The sequence below is a fragment of the Amphibalanus amphitrite genome, unplaced genomic scaffold (genome assembly GCF_019059575.1).
Source record: "Amphibalanus amphitrite isolate SeventyFive unplaced genomic scaffold, NRLGWU_Aamphi_draft 001598F_arrow, whole genome shotgun sequence".
Classification (NCBI taxonomy): Eukaryota; Metazoa; Arthropoda; class Thecostraca; order Balanomorpha; family Balanidae; genus Amphibalanus; species Amphibalanus amphitrite.
The window spans coordinates 21,967-44,143 of record NW_024883091.1 but is presented as its reverse complement, the minus strand read 5'-3'; the positions used below and the strand labels follow the sequence as shown (position 1 = coordinate 44,143).

At 53.1% G+C, this 22,177-nt stretch overlaps 3 protein-coding genes across 13 annotated transcripts in view; 2 read left to right on the top strand and 1 right to left on the bottom strand.

The window, feature by feature from the left end:
- LOC122374072 (focal adhesion kinase 1-like) overlaps window positions 1-6,214 on the top strand; it is a 42,618-nt gene extending 36,404 nt beyond the window's left edge. For 3 of the 6 annotated variants that reach the window (XM_043352592.1, XM_043352593.1, XM_043352591.1), the window contains 10 exons: window positions 403-619; window positions 967-1,157; window positions 1,475-1,682; window positions 1,869-1,948; window positions 2,133-2,341; window positions 3,553-3,684; window positions 4,122-4,361; window positions 4,839-5,063; window positions 5,358-5,464; window positions 5,829-6,214. In XM_043352592.1, coding sequence (XP_043208527.1) covers window positions 403-619; window positions 967-1,157; window positions 1,475-1,682; window positions 1,869-1,948; window positions 2,133-2,341; window positions 3,553-3,684; window positions 4,122-4,361; window positions 4,839-5,063; window positions 5,358-5,464; window positions 5,829-5,985 — 1,766 coding nt within the window. In that variant the 3' untranslated portion in view covers window positions 5,986-6,214. Of the gene's footprint in view, window positions 1-402; window positions 620-966; window positions 1,158-1,474; window positions 1,683-1,868; window positions 1,949-2,132; window positions 2,576-3,552; window positions 3,685-4,121; window positions 4,362-4,838; window positions 5,064-5,357; window positions 5,465-5,828 lie in introns of all 6 variants that reach the window. The other 3 variants (XM_043352589.1, XM_043352590.1, XM_043352588.1) reach the window with 1 other exon arrangement.
- An 882-nt stretch (window positions 6,215-7,096) lies between these two features.
- On the top strand, window positions 7,097-12,397 carry LOC122374071 (tektin-2-like). Its single transcript, XM_043352587.1, has 7 exons — window positions 7,097-7,296; window positions 8,062-8,278; window positions 8,608-8,822; window positions 10,043-10,265; window positions 10,596-10,778; window positions 11,112-11,306; window positions 11,569-12,397. Exons 1-7 carry the CDS (start codon window positions 7,097-7,099, stop codon window positions 11,701-11,703), a joined length of 1,368 nt encoding a protein of 455 aa, XP_043208522.1. The 3' UTR covers window positions 11,704-12,397.
- A 30-nt stretch (window positions 12,398-12,427) lies between these two features.
- LOC122374076 (paraplegin-like) lies at window positions 12,428-21,872 on the bottom strand. Of its 6 annotated transcripts, none has more exons than XM_043352602.1 (17): window positions 21,089-21,107; window positions 20,685-20,724; window positions 19,960-20,127; window positions 19,512-19,715; window positions 19,040-19,201; window positions 18,470-18,689; window positions 17,965-18,113; window positions 17,529-17,693; window positions 17,126-17,277; window positions 16,729-16,867; window positions 16,265-16,348; window positions 15,787-15,949; window positions 15,150-15,280; window positions 14,628-14,807; window positions 14,173-14,292; window positions 13,601-13,783; window positions 12,428-13,262 (listed from the first exon to the last, which is right to left on the bottom strand). In XM_043352602.1, the coding sequence occupies exons 3-17, from the start codon at window positions 20,125-20,127 to the stop codon at window positions 13,011-13,013; spliced, it is 2,472 nt and encodes an 823-aa protein (XP_043208537.1). In that variant the 5' UTR covers window positions 20,685-20,724; window positions 21,089-21,107; the 3' UTR covers window positions 12,428-13,010. The 6 variants fall into 6 exon arrangements, with proteins under 6 accessions (XP_043208537.1, XP_043208534.1, XP_043208535.1 ...); XM_043352599.1 differs by having other exon boundaries at window positions 20,685-20,749; window positions 21,050-21,102; XM_043352600.1 differs by having other exon boundaries at window positions 20,685-20,738; window positions 21,091-21,101.
- Between the last annotated feature and the right edge of the window lie 305 nt (window positions 21,873-22,177).

The following is a 22,177-nucleotide window of genomic DNA, read 5'->3' as shown; positions in this document are numbered from 1 at the left end:
TTACTGTTTTCAAGTGTCTCTATCTGAAGAGGTCGATTTTGATCAATAATGCCATTGTTAGTGAATGATTCGGCGTTCGATTGGACAGTGTAGATACACACCGTATTACCGTTATCTGCAGACACGCTTGTACGATTTGCGCCCTGCGCCTTTGTATGTACTTGAGCTAGCTATGTGTGGCTGACCGATATCTTCAACGCGTCATGACTGGGCTTATCTTACAACAGCGTCTGAATGGGAACATCATTTGATGCTAAAACTCAGTTATTTTTGGTGCTATCTTTCGTTAGTGCATACGATTTCATTTTTATCAGCCTCAACAGTCAGCATCCTGGCATCATTAGTACCTTTTCAGCCTCAGTTACCCCCACTGACCACAATCCCCTCTTCCCACTCCAACAGACACAATGCAGCAGTTTGACCACCCGCACATCATCCGTCTGGTGGGCACGTGCAGTACCTCGCCCGTGTGGATTGTCATGGAGCTGGCGCGGCACGGCGAGATGCGAGCTTACCTGCGGAATAGTCAGCACCGACTGCGATCAGATACACTGGTGCTGTACGCGTATCAGCTCAGTCAGGCGCTCTCATATCTGGAGAGCAAGAAGTTTGTGCATAGGTGAGAGCTTGATGGGAGGGGGAATGAGGTGGAGTTGGGTTGTTCAGTGCTGGTTGCTTGGGGAATGTGTGGGTTGGATCGGTGCGTGATGGATATTTTTGGGTGATTTTATTGTGAAAAGGTGCTACTGAGGGTTGACTTGTTAGTAGCATGCTAGGGCTTGTAGAACTTCAGTTCGTCTCGAGTTGTCACGCTCCTCCGATTCTTTGCTCTTCCATTTACTCTTGTAGGAATGTTGCTACTTCTCGAAACGTCCCATACCCCACTATCGCACCACATTGGGCCATTGGCTATGTTCCCTTCCCACCCCGACCTTTCACTACCCCACCGTCACTACCACCACACAGGGATATCGCCGCGCGGAACGCCCTCGTCTACAGCCACGACAACGTCAAGCTGGCCGACTTCGGCCTCAGTCGGTGGGTGGAGGAGCAGGACTACTACAAGGCCTCCAAGTGCAAGCTGCCCATCAAGTGGATGGCGCCAGAGTCCATCAACTTCAGACGATTCACCACCGCCAGCGACGTCTGGATGTTCGGTGAGTGACGGCTGGCGGCGACACGGGACGGGGGAGAATGTGAGGGCAGCTGGTCTTGGAATGCGGCTGCTGAATTACAGATGTATGGATGTTTTGTTATGTGCATTTCTTTCGATTTGTGATGATATCGTTTTGTATTTTCCCGACAGCTATTCATTTAGAAGGTCCTTGCGGCTCGGCGGGTATCTGCATGTGAAGAGATGGTCACCTTTAGCCGACCGCCTGTAATGTCTGAGCTGTATCGGCCAATCATTTTCGTTCCCGCTCCCCAAGTGTATGTGAGAGCTATTGACTAACTATCTCTTCCCTCTCCTCAGGTGTGTGTATGTGGGAGATCCTCACGCTCGGCGTCCAGAAGCCGTTCCAGGGTGTGCCCAACAGTGAGGTGGTGGGTAAAATCGAGGCGGGCGAGCGGCTGCCGCTGCCGCCGCGCTGCCCGCCGCGCGTCTACTCGCTGATGCTCGCCTGCTGGCACTACGAACCCAGCAAGAGGCCCACCTTCGCCGATCTCAAACAAGACCTGCAGTGAGTAACGATATGTTCTTCCTCGGACGGGGCTGAAGGGTGTTCCTGGGGTGGGGTGGAGTGGTTTGATCATGCCTTCCTTCAGATTGATGTAAAGGTGTGTGGTGTAACAGGAGGGTTATAAACTCCCATAATTCTCATAATTTTTATAATTCGGTGTTTCATAAATCGATGTCTGCGTTACAGGGAGGCTCTGTTTCAAGAGCGCGCTACGCAAGAGGAGACGATGAGGAGAGAAAACCGGAGAGTGCAGGCCATGTCCTGGGGTAATTAATACAAATCCATGTGGTCGCTAAGAAATTTCGATATTGAGTGCGCTGCTGTTCCTGTCGCCATCCGGGTCATGTTGTTCATCAATCATGCAAGTATACCGGCTAGTTATAAACGAGTTTCCGTGACCGATATGTACTGTCTCTCTCGCGTGTTGACCGCTTGCCTCTCTCCCGGCAGGTTCCAACGACTCGGACGAGCGGCCGCCGCCGAAGCCGCCGCGCCTGCCGGCCGGGGACCGCTGCTCTCCGCCGCCGCCCGCGCCGCCCGCGCCCCTCCAGACCTACATCGTGGCGCAGAGTCCCGAGGTGCTGGCGCGGCTGATGCGAGACAACGCCGGACGCGCGCAGGCGGGCAGCTACACGACACCGGCGTCGGCTCTGAACACGGTCAGCGTGGAACTGGGCACTCTGGAGGGCGCGGGACCGACAGGACACGCGTCAGGGCGCGACCGGCGGCTGGGCGGCTCTCTGGCGCGCCGCCCGGCCGCCGCCGCTGCCCCCAGCGCGGCCGCCGCGGCCGGTGTGTCAGGAGGGGCCGGCTCGGCGCCCGGCAGTCACTCCCTGCCTCGTAACTTCGCGGCGGCGTGCTCCCGGTCACCGCGGCTCGGCGGTCGCCGTCAGGTTTGGCGTCTCGCTCTGTTGGCATCTGTGGCAGCTCCTGTAGAGGCCGGCACGGCACGGACGGAGCACGACACTGACTGCGCTCGGGGCTCATCCGGCACGCTGATCGCTCGTTGAGCGCGCTGACGCTGACCGGGGGCCGATTCTGTTTGCTAGAGCCTGAGCGAGCAGTGTAGCAGCGGCTGCTTGGGATGGATGCACTGACCCGACGCATCGTTTTCAGTTATATCAGTGGATGCCAAAATGATTCAGTCACAGCAGCTCGCCAGCTCGGCCACATCTTAGCTGTCTCTCGATCACGTTGATTTGATTTTTGTTACGAGTTGGCCCGTCGTTATCACCCACGCAGTCCCTTTATCTCCCAGCTTACCTATAGATATGCGACCTTCTTGGCGTTAACTGGCACCGTTTCACAGTTTTTACTATGATCACTTCCCTTCGTTTTCATTTTCTTATTAATTGCTGCTGCCTTTCATCGAAGAGATTTCAGTGATTGCAAGATTGACTGAAGCATGTTTGTTTCGTTCTTTTTGCACGCCAATCGTTTCGCTCGCCAGAACATTTTTCTAGTTTTGCCCGATACTGCATGAATGGACTGACCAACAGGTTGTTATAGCAACGTAATGCATTCAATACACACGTTATAGATCTGGAGTTACAAAGTTACTTTGCTTTGAATTTGTCTGCTTTGGAATATATTTTTGGGGGTATTAACGCTATTAACTCCCGCTGCTGCAAGAAGCAACTTAAGATGGGTTTTGTTATAGCTCTGCGGCAAAAATTGGCAGCTGACTCTGCTGGACTAACCCTTTTTAACATGTTTACCTTTTTTGTCTGTAATTTTAGCGTAAAAGTAATAACCAAATGTTATTTTTCAGTAGTTCACATGATTGCTCTTCACCCGGTGCGGTATCAGGCCGTCTGCGCCCCACACCCTCCCTACCCCACTGACCCCCTCTCCCTGTGGCATCCCCCAGAAGCCGCCGCTGCCTCCTGAGGAGCAGAAGCGTCGCCTGGAGCTGGAGGAGCAGGAGCTGCGCGACCGGCTGGAGACTCAGAGACGACAGATGGCAGAGGACGGCGTCTGGCTCAACTCGGAGAACGAGCTGGTGAGTGGGGAGAGGGAGGGGGCTCTGCGCGCCGGCCGCCTGGCTCCGCCGCTTCTGCCGCTGTCTGCGCCGGTGTCCAATGTAAATTTAGTCAGTGGGCTAGAATGGGGAAGGAGTTTAAGTTTTCACTTGGACTTCATAGTTAGTCGATGGCTATTCGATATTCGATGATCGACATTTACATTTGCGCTGTCGTATCGAGGTCGGTTACAATATAATAGTTTTTTTATTAAACAAATCAATACTATCTAGAGGTGTCATTGATTATGGATGACCAAGAATCGATCTGCTTTGCCTCGTCTGGCCTCTGGTCGGCCCGCTGACCGCTTGCTTATGACTCGCTGACTGACCGTAACTGACACGCTGGCACACTCTGATGCGCTGACTGCCGCTCCAACCGCTCTTCGCTGAGCTGTTTGCCCGCCTCTGCCTGGCAGCGCAAGCGCCTGTCGCTGGCCACCTCGTCTGACCGCTCGGACACCGAATCGGTGGACGGCGGCGCTCGCGCCACATCACCCTTCCACTCGACCGCCGAGCCGGCCGGAGCCAACGGATCCCGCGCCGCATCCCGGGCCGGATCCGCGCACGGCTCCGGACCCGGATCGGCAGCCGGGTCCGGGGCAGGGTCCGCGCCCGGGTCCGGGGCCAGCAGTACGGAGAGACCCATCGTCGTCAAGGTAGCGTCAGACGGTGATCAGATAGAGTGAAACCCGGTTGTGTGGGGACTGTAGACAGGGTGGGCTGCTGCTTTGAGGAAGGTTGATCAGTGGCCTGAATGTGTCTCCTTCACAGACCAGGGCTGCCTCTGTCGGCTAATCGAAATGCAATGGCTAGGTGATCCGTAACCGTTGAACTCGTGCACTGAGCTTAGACGTATCAAGTAAAAGTCACGTTGACTTCTCGTTGGGCCACTCATATGCAAAATCATGCTAATTTTGCGTAGAATGTCGATAGTCGCACTCAAACTTCAAACTTAGTGCCCTCTGCGATTTTTTTCGTTGTTTATTGGCTGCTTCTTGGACCAAAACTAGAAGTTACTCTGGTTAGAACTGCACAACAGCACATCGGTGCTCCTCTATCCTCATACAGCGCACCCCAGTTCTCTGTGCTCCAAACCCCCGCCATGACCGCCCGCCCGCCCGTTTCTCCGTCAGCGTATGGAGGTGACTCCGACCGCCGAGCTGGACCGCTCCAAGGACCGAGTGTACGACTGTACCACCAGTGTGGTACGATCCGTGATGGGCCTGTCGCGAGGCGTGCAGGCCGGCCACGCCCAGCGCTACCTGGACCTGGTCAAGGCTGTGGGGTACGAGCTGCGCGAGCTGCTGTCGGCTGTAGATAGGGAGGTGGTCGCCTTCCCGGCGGCGGCGCATCGAGAGGTGAGGAGGTGTGGGGAGGGGATGGGCGGGGGACGGACACAGGCAGGGGAGGAACCGGGCTGGGGCAGGATGTGTGGGAGGCAGAGATGGAATGTGTTGGAATGAATTGGAATGTAGCAAGATACTACGATTATGGTAGTGCGATTTTTGTTGTTGGACTAATATTGCATTGTGTCGATTGTTTCGTTGTAATTTAATCTAATGTGCTTAGTTATACGTATTTTCGTTCATGTGCACTGACACACCCTTTAAGCTGCTCTGCCATGCTAACCGCTCCCCGCGTCTGTCTGTCAGATTGAGATGGCTCACAAGGTGCTGGGGAAAGATATGCAGGAGCTGGTGGCGGCCATGAAGCAGGCTCAGCGCTACAGTACCACCACACTGGACGACGAGTACAGAAAGTGAGTGGGGCGGGACATGGTGCACAGCCATACGGCGTCACACGAACGGTAGAGTGTGGGGTGGGAAGGACGGGCTGTGTGTAAAGGGGTTAGGGAGAGGAGACTGACTGGAAAGAGATCAGAGACTACACTTCAGTCATCGTGGGATATAAAGTTACGAGCAGGGCGCTTAAGGCAGTCAGTGGGCAAAAGCTACAGGGTGACCCATTTCGCTGATCCGATCCGGATATTGATACGGAGATGTCACTTCCAAGTTCCACGGCGCTGGCCGTCCCGTTCGCCCGGCCTGCACCGTCTAACCTTGCGTCTAACCACTTGGCCCTCCCAGCAGCTGCCTTACTTCCCACTGTATCCGTCCCCACAGGCAGATGCTGCAGGCGGCTCACGTGCTGGCCGTCGACGCCAAGAACCTGCTGGACGTGGTGGACGGGGTGCGGATCAGGTGCGGCGGCGGTACCACCAGCGGTACCGGTACCGGTACCGGGGGCGGCGGACACCAGCCGGTCCGGGCGGGCAGCTGAGTCCGCCGCCCCCGCTCGGCGGCGGCAGCGCCTCTAGTCAGCGGCCCCGGCCGCCACATTCCCTGCCGCCGCCCCCGTCCCCCGTCCCCGCAGTCAGCCCCTCCCCCGTGTCAGATCATTCCATAACGCGCCGACCCGCCCGCGAGGCCTCATACTGTGGCGGGCGGCTCCCGTGTACCGCGAGCTACTGTTATATCTGTGGTGAATATATGGATCATGCGTTAACAAACCGTGTTTGGATGGAACTGGACGGATCGGGTCAGAGGGTTTACCTCGGCGTATAGTGAATCGCAGGAGCCGTCTCTCTACAGTCTAGCTCTAATACCAATGGCGATGTCATTTCCTACAAGAGCTCAGTCTTACTGACAATGTCTCAGATCTCGGGAGAGAAAATACAAATCAAGACCGCAGATCAACACATGGGTTAAGTTGAAAAATCATGTTATCGTTTGCTGGCTCCGTTGCAATAATAGAACGGGCAGTAATCAAATAGTATGATACCATGTTGTCCCGACACTCCCACCCTCTATGTGCTCTGTGCTCTGCTCTGCCTCCCCCCCCCGACCCGTGCCTCCGTTCGGTCCCACCCGTCCCACCTCCCCCATCGACCAAACATTCCGTCGGTGCGGGTGGCAGCGGTAGCGGCGGGGGTGGTGGGCGGTCGCAGTCTGCGTCGACGGCAGTCTTGGGTTGAGTCTCTTAAGGTTGAGTCTTGTGTAACAGACTGGTTCTACCGGGCTCCGGAATCGGTGACTTGGTGATTGTGAAGTGGCAAGATTTCGTGAACAACAATACCTATGTTTCACATGGGGTGTCGGATGATCAGAGGAACGTGTTATATTCATTGATCCTATTTTCCCATCTCTTTTGCCTCCTCCTTTTCTCTTTTCTATTCTTTCTCTCTCTCTCTCTCTCTCTCTCTCTCTCTCTCTCTCTCTCTCTCTCTCTCTCTCTCTCTCTCTCTCTCTCTCTCTCTCTCTCTCTCTCTCTCTCTCTCTCTCTCTCTCTCTCTCTCTCTCTCTCTCTCTCTCTCTCTCTCCCGCTCTCCTATCCCCTTGCTCTGCCCCTTTCCATTCTCATTCCTCCGTAGACCTGTCCTCTCCCCGCCATCATGTCTGGTCTCGAGCACAAACCGTCCGCTCGGTACCGACCGGTCGACTGGTTCCGCCACAACACCCATCTGGCTGAGGTGACTCGCACACAACTGGACGCTGGCCACGGGGCGCGCCAGAGCGCTGGAAGGGCGGTTAATGAGGCGGCCATACGCACGGCCTGGGACCAGCACCACTCCTGTACTCGGCTGCGGGACAGGTGAGAGTGCGATGAGGCTGGAGACGCCTCAGTGCCGCTTTCACTCAGTCAGTGTTGCTCTTGAGTCATGCTGAATCCTACTTTGACTGCAATAGCCACAGTGGTGTTGATTGTTCGTATGTTACGTTACAATGTATACAATGCAATGTATGTACAGTACAATCCACTACCCAGCACTGACGGTCAACAGCAGGGTTGTGCTCGACTCAAAAAAATTTGCCGACTCGACTCATCATTCAACTTCAGAAAGCCCTGACTCAACTCTGACTCAAACAAGGAGCTGACTTTTTCCCTTGACTCGACTCATGACTCAAGCGGCTCAATGAAAATATGAGTCGACTCAAACTTGACTCAAATTTGTTGTTGAGTCAAGTAAGTTGACTCAAAATTGACTCAGATAAAAAAGTTGTTGAGCGGGGCGGGGGTGAAAAAAATTCCGGCAGCAGGGCCAGGGCAAAGTTGTTAAGCGGGGTGTGGGGATGAAAAGCTTGTTTCTAGAAAGTTGAATCAGCTGACTCATTGTTTGACTCAACTCAATTTCAAAATTATTTTACTGACTCAACTCTGACTCAACTCAACGCCTTAATGTTTTTGTCCAACTCAACTCTGACTCAACTCAACAGCTCTACATTTTATCCGACTCGACTCAAATCTGACTCATTTGAGTCAGAGTTGAGTCAAATTTCTGACTCGACTCATGAGTCAAGCACAACCCTGGTCAACAGTGCTGCTCCTCTGACGCTGACGGACATGAACCCCCGACAGGCTGAGTGAGGTCGAGCACTGGAAGCTGCACCTGGAGCAGTCAGTAGCCGCTGTCGATGACGAGATGGCCGCCCTCTGGCGCGCCAAAACCGCCGCTGAGGACGAGCGGGAGGCGCGCCATTTCGACCTGGAGACCGCTCAGGCGGCTCTGGCGCAGCGCGAGGGACGCCTGAGACTCGAGGTGGTCAGAGACGATGTGGAGGAGACGCTCAAACAGGTGACTGATGGGGAGGGTGCGGCTGCGTGGCAACGAAAAGTGAGTTGATGTGATGGTGGTCATTGGCCCAGCACCGCCCAGCCCATGTTTGCGAGGGTGTTTGAACACCTACGTGTGCCAATTGTAACTCGTAACAAGCTGCATTGTTGTATTGCAATGAATACCTACCATCGGGAGCTCATCTCAGCAGGCATAACATTGGGTCTCACTTGATATGAGGTCCCGTTACCAAGTACCGAATATCATTTTTTCAGGCGCAAAATTAATCTGTAAGGAAACCGTAAAGCTGCAAGAAACCGTGACTAATCGCCCTCTACCCCCACTCCCAGGAGGTGGACGCGGTGTCCGAGTTCCGCGCACACCTGCAGCGGCGCGCCGAGCAGAGTTTCGAACAGCTCTGTCGGCTGGCCGACGCCCGCCAGGCCCTGCTGGACGACATCGCCGCCAAACAGGGAGCCCTGCACGTGGACCTGTCCAGCCTGGCGCTGACCACCGAGAGCGCCGAGATCGGCTTCAAACCGGACCCACTGCGCGTGCCCCGCGAGTGAGTACGACAGGTGGCTGGGGGCAGCGAGTAGCGTCGGGTTCCATGTGTATTGTGTTACCGTAACATATCACAGGACAAGACAAGGTCACAAGGCCTGCAGTTCCGAGTCTTATCTATCAGTTTCATTGCGTGCTGAACCTGTTCATCACTCGGCGTCCGGGAGCAACACAATATTAAAATGCGTCTGAATCATCGTGGTGGGCAAAGGTAAACAAATATGCTTGAAATGGATCAGGAATCAGGATCATGATGGTGTCATTCATAGGTATACCTGTAGCAATGCGGCACAGCATCTAGGCCAGGCGGTTACCTTCCCGACATCTATCGGCGGGTGTAGGAAGAGCTAGCGGCAATGTGGCACAGTATACCAATCAGGCGTTTCGTAGTGCCGACATCTATCGGCCGCTGTAGGAACTACGTAGTAGGCATGCGGTACAGTCTAACAATCAGGCGTTTCACACTGCCGACATCTATCGGCCGCCGTGGCCCGTGGGAACTACGCAGCAGTCGTGCGGCACAGCATACCATTCAGGCGCTTTACACTGCTGACATCTATCGGCCCTCATTGAAACTACCCAGCAGTTGTGCGGTGCAGTCTAACAATCAGGCGCTTTACACTGCCGGCATCTATCGGCCGCCGTGGGAACTACGCAGTAGTCGTGCGGCACAGCATACCATTCAGGCGCTTTACACTGCCGACATCTATCGGCCCCCATGGAAACTACTTAGTAGTTGTGCGGTGCAGTCTAACAATCAGGCGTTTTACACTGCCAACGTCTCCGCAGCTACAAACTATCCAACTTTACGGTAACAACACATCATGCGTTTTGTTTAATCAGTAGTTCACGTTGCCCATTCTAGTCGGGAAGGAAGTGTTATTGGTGAACTGACTCGTGCCTGAGCTCATCTACTTAGGTATCCACAGTAGCTGTAAACGCGGTATATGATCGCTGCACACTCATATCCCGTCTTTAATCCACGATGAGATGAAGCGTCCCGTGCTGCACCCCTGTCGCTGTCACAGAGTCACTGATCAATAATAGATAAACTGACGTGTCCTGTGGCCCTTCCGCCCTCCCCCTCCCCCGCAGATCGGTCACTGATCCACAGTAGATCTGACGCGTCCTGTGTCACTGCCCCCCCCCCCACATCTCGGTCACTGATCAATAATAGCTCAACTGAACTGACGCTTCCCGTACCGCTGCCTCCCCCCGCAGCTCGGTGACGGTGCCGCGCTGGGAGGACAGCTGCCGGGAGAAGCTGGCAGCTGCCGACTACCAGCTGCAGCAGTCGCGCCAGCTGCGGGCCGCTGACGCCGACACGGTGGTGCGCGGTCAGAACCGGCTGGAGGGCTGTCACGCGGCGGTTCAGTTCGCGGCGCGGCGCCGACAGCACGAGCTGCAACAGGCGCACGACGAGCTGCAGTGGCAGCGGGGACAGGTACGGTGGTAGCGGGGACAGTGGGGCAGGTACAGTGGGACATGAATAGTGACAGCGGGGGCAGGTAAGGTTGATTGTGGAGACAGATATTGTGAGACAGATACGTCGGGAAGGGGACAGTGGGGCAGGGATGATGGCAAAGATGACAGGAATATAAGAGGACAGGAAGTGTGTGGCGTGACAGATAGCAGCACTCAGGCAACTTATGGTTGCATTGCTGACCTGTTGACATTGGAGGCCAGGTCAGACAGATGATTTTTGCAGCCTCACTATTTCCTCAATGTTTCTCTCACTTCTTGCCATCTAACAGCCTCCCCGTCCCTGCGTCAGGTATCTGACGAACTAGCCGAGACGGAGCACGAAATCAGTCGGGTGGAGGCGGCGCTGCGGGACAAGGACCCGTACCGGCGGCTGGCAGAGACGCGACTGGAGCGTCGGACCGAGCGGCCGCTGACGGAGCGGGTGTACGACCCGCCGTGGAGCGCCCTGAGAGCCGAGACCACCGCCGTCCAGGTGGGAAGGACGGTGCAGGGCAGGGTCCTAGTGAGAAGTGAGAGCTCTGATGTGTTATACATAGGTAACTGCAAATTAAGCGGCACGCTGGCCCAGTCTTTCTGCAAAAGAAGTCGTTAAAGCATGGTTTCGATTCTTTCGAATGTGAGGAGAAAATGTGACCCGCACGGCCGATTTCTCACTGGATGCTGGATTATGGCCGCTACCCTCGGCTGCCTGCTTATATTCACGGCTTGAACAGTCTATCTCAGAATCCAAGACGCGTTCTTGTGTCACCTGTCCCCATCTCCCTGCCGATCTAACCAACCTCCCCTGCCCTCTCCCCTTCCGTAGGAGACCCAGGGTGAGTTACGTCAGCAGCTGTCGCAGCTGTGGGAGACGGCCCACCGTCTGCGCCGTCACCTGGCCAGACTGGACGACAACATCGCGGGAAAGGCGGCGGCACTGGGCGTGGAGCGCGCCTGTGCAGAGACGCACGGCCGCAGCCGGCCGCCGCCGCTGGTTCGGACCAGGTCCCACCTGGATAAGGTGTGAATGATCGGGATGGGTTATATCTAGACATGGTAGTTTGGAGCTGATTGAGCTGTTGAGCTCACATTCAGTCACTCTTGCTCCTTGGTAAATTACAACCGGAGTTGCTAGGTACTTGCTTGATGGACAAACCACTAGTAAAAGAACCATGCTGGTCCTTTAGCTGCAGGGAGTCACCGATGCGTTCTATTGAAGCACCCAATGAAAAGAACTGTGCGTGAGCTTTTGTTCTGGTAATGCATTTGCTTCTTTTCCTCAGGTACTGCTGCTAAAGCCTGAGACGGTCACCCACGACCGAGCTGCCACCTACCAGGTCACTCCCGAACTGCTGCCGGGCAAACTGACGTCACAGGAGTGCACCTACGGCTGCGGCTGCAGGGGCACCGAACAGTGACGTAATACCGGGCAGAAGGACGTCACAGGAGTGCACCTACGGCTGCGGCTGCAGGGGCACCGAGCAGTGACGTCATAACGGACAAACGAACGTCGCAAGAGCTCTCCACCGGTGTGCACATCGTCAGCAGTTACACTGAGTGCCGAGTGCGAAGACGTTCGCTGTGTTGTTTGTACCAGTCGCTGTGCTACTGTTCCTGATTCGTTGGTATCTACCCTTTTGAGTTGCTTTCCAGCCGCTGATCAATGCGAGCTCAAGTAAAGGCAGTTTTGAGTGTGAGAGTAAGAATTGAATGACTATCGGAGCAATGTTGCCACGCAATCTTCCAGCGTGCGTATCACAATGAACCATTTCCTCTCAGTTGGCTAAAACGCGCGTCCTAAGACAAATGCAGCACGAGTTAGCGAGTTAACTGGATAATAGGGTTGGTGACAGCAGCGGCACTGCCATATCCACGCACGGATAATGCCATGTGTGTTGTGAGCCTATGTAGAACATTTATGTTGCTATGACGTACGGTAGAGGGGTAAGGCGTGTTACCTGTAGCTGATGCCTGCCTCACCTCTGCTGGTTGATCCGTATAAAAGCATGCACTGGTTGATTGCAATCATGTACGAGCGATCCATGGAAGTTAGCCAAGAAGCCTCCGCAAAATGAACCTAGTCCCAGTTAACCAAGCATCATCCCTAGGTCTGTATCCTAATCAGCTACAAAATCAGTCAGCCATCGTTTGTACATTGAGCACGTACAAATATATTATCACTCAAAACACAGACATATTCTGCAGACATCTGTCGTTAGGCGATACAACATATCACTAGAACTGCGGCACTCTCAGGCAGATGTGTCAGAAGAATACTGACATCTACTGACTGCATAAACTGACTGCAGCATAGTACGTCCAATCAGAAACATCTGACTCTGGGTAGCCGGGAATCCGACCGGCAAACCTAGACTCCAACCGCTCAACACAATTATGTACCGACAGCAGCTGGGGCTCAGGACTGAAAACTGCTGCACGCGCCAACTCAATTGCACTAAAACCGAGACGAAGACCGGAACACTGATGGAGTGGGGTAAAGAAGCTTCTCTGGGTGGGATTATCTTGTAACTCAGCGGTAATGCAGTCAGAGTAACCGCTGTCATAGAACAATTACCTGAATGCTCCACTCCACCACAGGATTACTAAAGGCAACTCAGCTCCAAATGGCATTCAACAACAACACGTCAACATATTCTTTCATCTCTCATTTCCTCTTCATTCATCGCGCACCCTAGCACAGCCCTCCCTGCCGCCCCCCTCTCCCCTATTCGGGTCGTCCCACGCCCCTCTGATCCCCCTCCGCTGGCCCGCCGGCCGGCCGTCCGTCACCCTCTCCCCCCTCGGCGGCCGGCGGCGGCGCGTTCGGCGGCGGTCCCGCAGTGGCAGCCTCCTCCTTGAGTTCCTCTTCAAAGTCCTGGTGCGTGACCAGGTGTTTGTGGCCGTGGGGAGGGGGCCCGATCAGCGCCACCACGTCGTCGTAGTTGAGGGTGTCGCGGGACATCAGCGCCTCGGCCATCTGTAAATGCCAGAACAGTAGATATTAGATAATAAGTCTTGACGCGCTACTTCAAAGCTCAGCTACCAATCAGGGGAGGTTGGGAGGAGACGACGACTTTCATACACAAAGCACACAGACTTCTCACTTCTTTCCAACCTCAAAGCTTCAGATTGCCGCTAGTCACCCATAAGGTACCTACTCCCCTTCCCAACAGCCCCCATCTGTGAGGGCTGTTGGGTAGACCCATGACAATCTGTAGATCGCTTCCTCCCTCGCCATCTACTGATTGCCCCCCCCCCCCCGGATGACAAGTGTGGGGCAAGACGCTCGTTCCCGCCGCTTCCACCATGACTCACCATCTGCAGTTTGTCCATGTTCTCCTGGAGCACCTGCTCCGTGTGCCGGTAAGCGCGGGCCACCAGAGCACGCGCTTCCACGTCCATCAGAGCCGCCAGTTTTCGGCTGTACGGCTTCCGGCCGGGCGTGGACGGATCGAAAGACAGCGGGCCCACAGCCTCGTTCATACCGAACGTTCGGACCTGCAACGGCCAGACGTGGGAGCGGTGTTAGGTCGAAAAAAAAAAATACCAGCGCAGTGGGCTCACCTCTTCAACTTCTTTATACGTCGGCCATGACCTTTCCATTCGGTAGACTAGGTACTTACAAAAACAAATTAAATGTTCGTACTCATGGTTCACAAAGGATGCGCAAAAAATGACAAACTACATAGTGCTTGCATGAGCCTGATTGGCTACATTGAGGGCTATATTCAACGACTTTATCGCCTAAGTGTATAAATTACCACGGCACGACGAATTAATGGGTGTTACTCTATTCAAAGAAAAAATGCACGCACCATACAGGAATTTGACGGGCTATACTACACCCCGTCTGAACAGACCTCCCTCTTAGCTCTCCGAACCCTCACCTGGGCGTAGGCCATTTTGGTGACCTTATCCAGGTCGTTCTGCGCTCCGGTGGTGACCCGGTCAAAGACCAGAGCCTCGGCGCACCGACCTCCCAGCGCCATACACATCTTCTCAAACAGCTGAGTACAGACCGGGGACAGCGCGGGAGTTAACGATACGGCACTACTCAGACGTCAGTTTGTCACACAAGCGAAACAAGGCATTACCTCACAACGTGATTGCCAGGAGTTTAATTCCGCTCAAACCGCGTACGAACCGCATATTTTACTAGTTACGCAATGCGTACCTATCAAAGAAACATCTAAAACGTCAAAAAAAAACTTCGGCCTGAAATGCCTTAGAGACCAATTACTCAACGAATTTTTTAAATAATGGTGCATCACTTGTCCTCTGTACAGTGTACAGTCTTGTCCCTAACAAGGTTCAGTGGGGTATTTTTCGGCCCATATCTCACCTGCTCCGTCGTGTGCAGTTTGATGTCTGCCGGAGTATACTGCGCGAAGCCTAGCGTCTGGTTGGTCCGCGGCACGATGGTGACCTTCAGCAGGGCGTCCGTGTGCTTCAGGAGCCAGCCGACCAGCGCGTGACCAGACTCGTGGAACGCCACCACGCGCCGTTCAGAGGGAGACATTACCTGAGGACGGGAAGGGGAGGTCAGGCGCTCAGAATATCACCTCTGTGAGGGAAGGTCAGGGAGACAATGCCACCATGCGCCTCTCAGAAGGAAACATCACCTGGGCGGGAGGAGGGGAAAGACAAAACGTCACCACTGTGATTTTCCTGACACTGTTCGCTCCGGCCAGTCTCGTAACTGCAACAATTTCTCTCGTTTCTCCTGTGTCTGTGGTCGTTTACTTCGTCCCGTGACCGCTTCTCCGCTCACTACCCTACAGGTCACAGTTCCCGCAAGTCAGCAATGTATGTGTGACCATTTCTACGTTCATTGTAGTTATCTGTAGCCGTTCCAATGCCGTACCTGAGACCGTTTCTCCGTGCCGCCCACGACGCGCTCGATGGCGTACTCGAGGTCGGCTCCCTTCACTTCCTTAGCTCCGTCCCGGGCAGCCTTCAGCGCAGCCTCGTTAGCCACGTTAGCGATATCGGCGCCTGCGGGCACAGGAGTTAGGTGTGTGACGGTTGGTGTGGGGAATGCTTGAGAAGAGTTTAGTCTGATGAGTTTGATGCTAATGAGTTCTGATATTGATGGGCTGAGTGATGAGATTAGATGGGATGAGTTTTTTAACGCTGAAGGTAAAATAGCGAAGAATCTAAGTTTAGACTGAAAGATAAACCCTGTATTTCAGTTGGAATGGAATTTTGGCAGAGCATGGGTGAAGAGTATCACAGAAGTGACAAAGGAATGGCATAATACGTTGAGTAGCTTGTTGAAACACCTCTTCCTTGCCCTCATTTTCGCCGTACCACTAAATTCCGGCGTCAGTCGGGCCCTTCCTCCCCTCCGCACCTCGCACCGCTGAATTCCGGCATCGGGCCCTTCTGTCCCCCTTCCCCTCCTCACCGCTGAATCCCGGCGTCGGGCCCTTCTCTCCCCCTTCCCCTCCTCACCGCTGAATCCCGGCGTCGGGCCCTTCTCTCCCCCTTCCCCTCCTCACCGCTGAATCCCGGCGTCAGTCGGGCCAGTCGCGGCGAGAAGGCGGTCACCGGACGCTCCAGCACAATCGCCTTCAGGTGGTGCTCGAAGATCTCCTGCCGTTCGGCCAGCGTCGGCAGGTCGATCAGGATGTGTCGGTCGAACCGGCCAGGACGGAGCAGCGCCTGTGAGGACACGGCAGACACCGTTATCGCAACTAAATGGCAGGTCCTTGAAAGCAACAGGGGGCTCTCCCCTTCCCTGGGGCAGCTACGAAGACGTGAGTCTTCAGACCTAAGAGCTCGCAGCACGAATAAAACGGACACGCAACCGGCCCTATCTGATAGTGCAACGGGTGGAACATGTTAGTTAAGCACGTCGTAAAAGCAGTTGACAACCTGTTAAAGAATTACTTCTATCCAGCATGAAGCAGCGGACCGTCGACTGGCACCCAGGACAGACAGTCTGGTACAGCCGGACCCGGCTGTCGGCGCACGCACCTTGTCGAGGATATCGGAGCGGTTGGTGGAGGCCAGAATCACCACGCCCTCCTTGGTGGCCATGCCGTCCATCTCCACCAGCAGCTGACGGATAAACGGGCAAACTTCATTAAAAAAAAAAAACACACACACACACAGTAACAAAGGCAAGAAGAAATACCTCCAGTCAATATAAACACAGCCAGACGCCGTGAATAGAAATTATAGTCTCCAGCAGCGGACGGATATATAATCAGATGTCAATGGTACACTATTACACTATCGTGACACATCATGACAGGCAGAGGCACCTGACTTTCCAGCTACAATAAATGGTGACCGTCATCTACTCCCGTCCCATCCCTCTCCAGGTTCCATTGATATCCGTGCTACCCTATCATAATATCTCACGACTCCCTAAGATCTGAGGAGGGCCTGTTCCCAACCTCTGACCTGATTAGGGGTCTGTTCCACCCTGCCCTCACCTGGTTGAGAGTCTGCTCCATCTCTCCGGCTCCGCCGCTGAAGCTGCCCGCTCCCTCGGCCCTAGCTCGACCAATGGCGTCAATCTCGTCAATGTAGACGATACACGGCGCTCGCTTCCGCGCCTCCTTAAACAGGTCTCTGAGGGTTCGAAAAGGGGGTCATCGGATGGTTAAACGTTCGGTTCAGCACGGTTCAGCTTATTAGCTTTACTGAAGAGAAACAAGTAGCCAATAGGAATAAACGCGATGGAATTACCGGTAAAACTGAGTACAAGCGACACAAACGACAAGATCAGTGCCAATCAAATGCAGGCCAACTAATCCAGTCCCTTTCTCTACTGACCTGGCCATACTTAGACAGTCCCAAACTGACCCAGACGGCGCCGTCTCTACTGACCTGACCCGGGCGGCGCCCAGTCCGCCGATCATCTCGATAAACTCGGAGCCGTTCATGGTGAGGAAGGGCACATGTCCCTCGGTGGCCACTGCTTTGGCCAGCAGCGTCTTACCGCAGCCCGGCGGACCGAGCAACAGCGCTCCCTTCGGTACCTGAAAACGGGCATCAGGGGAAGAGTCCGGAGTCGGACAAGGGTGGAAGGCAGCTTTAGTCGCTGCTAGAAATATAGCCAAACCGTTCAACATTCACAATTTACAGGGATGAGCTATAGCATTGAACAATGGTTGAAAGAAGAAAAAACTTATGATTGCTGATAGGGATGCCATAGCCATAAGCCATTTCACTGATAATGTTTTGCGACTCGTATATAACGAGGCATGCTCGAACCCGCTGAACTACTGACCCTGGCGCCCAGACTGCGGTAGTACTCTGGCCGTTTGAGGTAGTCGACAAACTCCATCACTTCCTGTTTGGCCTCCTTGAGGCCGGCCACGTCACTGAACTTGACACCGCGCCCCTCGCCGGCCAGAGAGTCCACGATGGTGAACTTGGCGCGCGTCAGAGAACTCTGCGGCAAACAGGACGCATATTAGAGGACTCTGTGGCGCACTTAGGTGAAGCTAACGGGATTTAGACGGGTGGGCTCCAACTAAGATCCAATCAGTGTGATATGACATCGACTAATAATTGCTAAATAAAAGTGAATAAATGTAAAGTACGTCACAAATTCACCTCATTACTCAGTAGTCAGTTTAAACAAAGACACAGTGCCCAGCATCGCTCGACTTTCCCTCAACTGCCCTCTCCCTTTATCCCCTTCTGCCCCTTTCCCCACTCACCAGTGCGTTCATTGAAACGGGCGACTTTCCGCGGCTGGCCGAGAGTGCGTACGCCAGCAGCGATACGATGATGACGGTGGTCAGGAGGCGGCCGGCGGCGTCCGAGTAGCGCTCGTATACCACGGGGATACGGTCCTCGGGCCGCACACCTGGGAAGAAACGGGAGATTCAGATCCACGGGAAGGCAGAGGCACGGGGGTGCACTACCGGGGTACAGTTGCTGACAGGCGGATACAAGGGGAAACGAACATCAGTCAGTCCTATGGCACAACAGAGGAGACATCTGGCTTACAAGCACCGGTGAGCTACAGTCTTATAAGCCACTCTTGAAGGGAAAGGACACAGATTACGCTAGCGGTGAGGGCAGCGGAAAAAGATTGAAACCAAACCCAAAGCGGGTAAAGAAAAATATCACACCTCAGAGAAGGGGAACTGAGAACCGGTCAGTAGGCAGTAGTCCCAGTCCCTCCTCAGAGTTGCCCTCCCCGGGTGCCGGCGTGCTCACCGATTTTGGTCTCGGCCTCTCTCAGCTTCTCCTCGAACTGATGCACGTCGGGCACGTTCATCTGGAACACGGTGAACTCGACTCGCCGGCCCTTAACCACGGCTCCCTCGTGCAGCACAATGGTGACCTGGTTCAGGTCGGGCCGGACGATCACCTCCTCCACCTCGCCGCGGGCCAGCATGTGGTGCACGAACTCGTTCCACGACACGAAACGGAATATCTGAAACAGACGGAGACAGTCGACGGGTCATAACACAGGATAATTTGGTCTTAGTGTACGAACTGAACTGCATAGCTGGCATACGAGCGTCATTGGAAACAGGGTTGCAAACCAAAAACTGTCATCAGCAATAAGTACTGTAAACAACTCATCAAAACGCACATGCCTGGAGGAAGAGAAGAACGACCTCGGCTTTCTTTGAACTACAACGTTCAACTCCAACCCTTGAAATGTCATAATGTGCATCACAATTCACAACAACCCTCCACTAATACCTTCCACCCTCTTCCACCAAACTTCCTATAAAACTGTCCGTCCCACCGGTCACACGCGCGTGTCACCCTACTGACTTGATCGGGTCGGTTGCTACTCGGGAACAGCATTGTGAGCACGGTGATGAACCAGTAGATGATGAGCATCCAGAGGGCCGTCTTGGCCAGCTGCGTGGTCGTGTTCTCCTCGTCCGGCTTCTTTTTCTTGTCTGGGTCCTCCTCGTCGGGCGGTGGAGGCTTCTGCGGAGGGAAGAGCGAATGCAATGAGGCTCAGTCACTGGTCATGTGATTGGAGAACCAATGTAGGTACAATGACAAATGGACACGGAATCGGGTATGCACGGCGGCTGAGGTGATCAAAATTATTTTTGACCTTGTTCAGTCAAGAGTGAAGTATCAAGTGAAATATAGTCGTATATCAAATGAAAGTCTTCCACGAGCGACAGCATTGCAGCCGCGACTATATGATAATCAATATTTACTACAGGATGCCATCTGAGCGTCCACCCGGTGATCTGCCGCCGCCAGTCTCCGGTCGCCCTTCTCTCACCCTGTTCGGCTGGGATCCGGACGGCGGCCGGGGTCCGTCTGCAGCGGCAGCCGGAGGGGACGTGTGCAGCTCGCGCCACTGTCCGGACACAGTGGACACACCGGACAGGCCGTCAGAGGACAGCCGGCCGGACAGCGCCGGCAGGGAGCGGGCCAGCAGCCGGCGGGCCGCCGCCAGCTCCCGTCGCACAGACCGCTCAGACACCTGTCAGACAGGCAGCCGTGGTCAGTAGCGGCAGACATCTGGGGCACACACTGAGAATATGTCCTATTGTTTGATCAGTAGTCAATTTGATAATATATATGCTTCCAATTCCAAATAACAAATATCCTATTTCAGATTTCAGTTTGCTTCTAAGAAGACAACCTGTCAAACTCCTCCAAATTCCTTAAACAGTTTCATAAGTCAAAGAAAAAAGACACATCAGTGGTGGAGAGCATAAGATTACCTTGCCATATCCAGGTCTGAGTCTGTTAGACAGCCTGGCACAGCCACCCAGCCTGCCTGAGTGAGCTGAGGCCAGGGAGGAAAGGTAGGCAGGACTCCGCCATATCCTGCCAACGTACAGACAGGTCCGCAGCATCTGCAAGCTCTGCTGGCTAGACAACATCAGCATCTGCAATAAATGTCAGAGGGGGCTGTACTGTCAGAAAAGGCATGTTATGTGAGAAGCAGCAAACAAACTTGTGACAATTCAGAAATATAATGTCCTATAGCCATTTACATTTGTATATTTTCATTTTCCAAAGACTGATTGGCCAAATTAAAATATTGACTATTGTTTCTGGCATTGCCAAAGACTTCCCTGGATGAAGTTCAAATATATATTTTTTCAGAAAAATAGATAATTAACAAGATATTTACTAGGAAATTGCTTGAAATCTTGGCAAACTTAATAAATGCCTACAAGCCGTACTCTGTGGGACAGCTGAGGAGGGTCTTTTTCAGGCAACCAATGGCAAAATATTGTAAATCCAGAATCCAATGAAACCTAAATGAAATTGTGTCTAAGATTGACAGGCCTTGATGCACTTAGCTTGGTACCTATGCTGAGTCCTAGGCCCTAGGGCAATTTGAAATAATTCATGTCTGGCTCTCACTCCACTTCAAATTATCTGAACTTTAGCGAGGCTGGCTGTGGCAAATATGAGCAAAGAAATAATGGCAACTCACTGGTGGTAATTTCAAAAGGCAAGAAGAGCATATACAGCCACTGAATACATGGGATTATGGACGCCCAAATATGAATAATTCATATAAAACTTTATCGGAATTCACTGGGATTGTATTGCGTATGCAAGTCCAAATATTTCGGCCAATATTGTTTGGCCTTGGTCACTGGACAACTACAATAAATAGCCTTGAATAACCCTATAAGTATAGCTCACATTGCAGCGATGTGAGCTATACTTATAGGGTTATTCAAGGCTATTTATTGTAGTTGTCCAGTGACCAAGGCCAAACAATATTGGCCGAAATATTTGGACTTGCATACGCAATACAATCCCAGTGAATTCCGATAAAGTTTTATATCATACAAACATAAACCTGGGAAAAATATGACTCTAAAACAGCACATGAATAATTCATTCCGCCGGCCCATGTCGTCCCCTATCTCCCTGTGTGTCCAAGTGCACAGATGACGTCACACGAAGGGGCGGAGTCGGGGGCGGAGCCTAGCGCAACGGCCGCCATATTTGAATTTATTTTATAAGAATGTAATCTATATTTTGGTTTTCAGTCAATTGTTATCGATAGTTTTATGAACGTTTAGCTGTAATATAAGTAATTTTTAAAGAAAAAACACATATTCTGCTTGCAATTTCGATTTGAGTCCGACCCGCGCCTAGATTCGAGCGCACGACCTTTGGCTCACGGTGCAAGCATCCTAACCACTACACTACCGCGGCGGCGCAGCGGCCGGCGGAAGGGAGGCTGCGGAGGCATGGGGACTTTTCTACGCATTTTCGGAAAAACTAATGGGTTTAGTGAAAAACTGCTCTTAGATAATTCAAAGAAAAATGTCTCGTCTTTCCGATGATGCAATTAGTTTTGTGCTAGCTCCAACAGAGTTTGTTCTACAGCGCTTCAAAAATCGCCCATTTACATGGGACTCAAACGGGGCTTCAAGACTTGCCCCCAGATGACGTCACAAGCTGACGTCACGATCAGGTAGAATCGCCGGACGACCCTACCTGGTATATAGGGCCTTGATTCCGCCAATGATGTTGACTGATTATATAAAGCAAAGGAAACTAATAATACAAGCAAAAGAGTATTCAAAAAGCATGTTTGAAGAAGGCTTGAGCACCACTTTGCTGCCAATCGCGCTGCTAATTGGTGAATTTTGCTGCCCGTCATGGTGCGTCCTGCTTTCGAATGCATTATTTTAGCAACTAAATGAATCTTTTGCGTCATCCAAGGCTTTGACTTATGAGGCCAAATCACTACCAAATGAAGGAAGTGTTGAAAATTTTCCCCTGCACCTGAAGCTTTTCTTTGCACGCAAAGAACCAGCTATTGGCGGTCAAAAAAATATCAAAATTCTTCAAGTTCTATGCATTTATATTTCAGCTATACCTGCAGTCCTACCTGCTTAGTTAACCCATTAGAGCCGAAAACTTTTTTTGTCGACTTTCACTGCGATTTTAACATATGTTTGTCAG

Bases quoted from the DNA above. Each gene is read 5' to 3' on its own strand.
- LOC122374071 (XM_043352587.1), top strand. From the start codon at position 7,097: ATGTCTGGTCTCGAGCACAAACCGTCCGCTCGGTACCGACCGGTCGAC. The intron at 8,823-10,042 runs GTGAGTACGACA...CTCCCCCCGCAG, and splicing joins CCACTGCGCGTGCCCCGCGA to CTCGGTGACGGTGCCGCGCT. The intron at 10,266-10,595 runs GTACGGTGGTAG...TCCCTGCGTCAG, and splicing joins TGCAGTGGCAGCGGGGACAG to GTATCTGACGAACTAGCCGA.
- LOC122374076 (XM_043352601.1), bottom strand. From the start codon at position 20,127: ATGCTGATGTTGTCTAGCCAGCAGAGCTTGCAGATGCTGCGGACCTGT. The intron at 18,114-18,469 runs GTGAGCACGCCG...GTTTCTTCCCAG, and splicing joins AGAGGCCGAGACCAAAATCG to GTGTGCGGCCCGAGGACCGT. The intron at 16,868-17,125 runs GTCAGTAGAGAC...TCGAACCCTCAG, and splicing joins CTGGGCGCCGCCCGGGTCAG to AGACCTGTTTAAGGAGGCGC.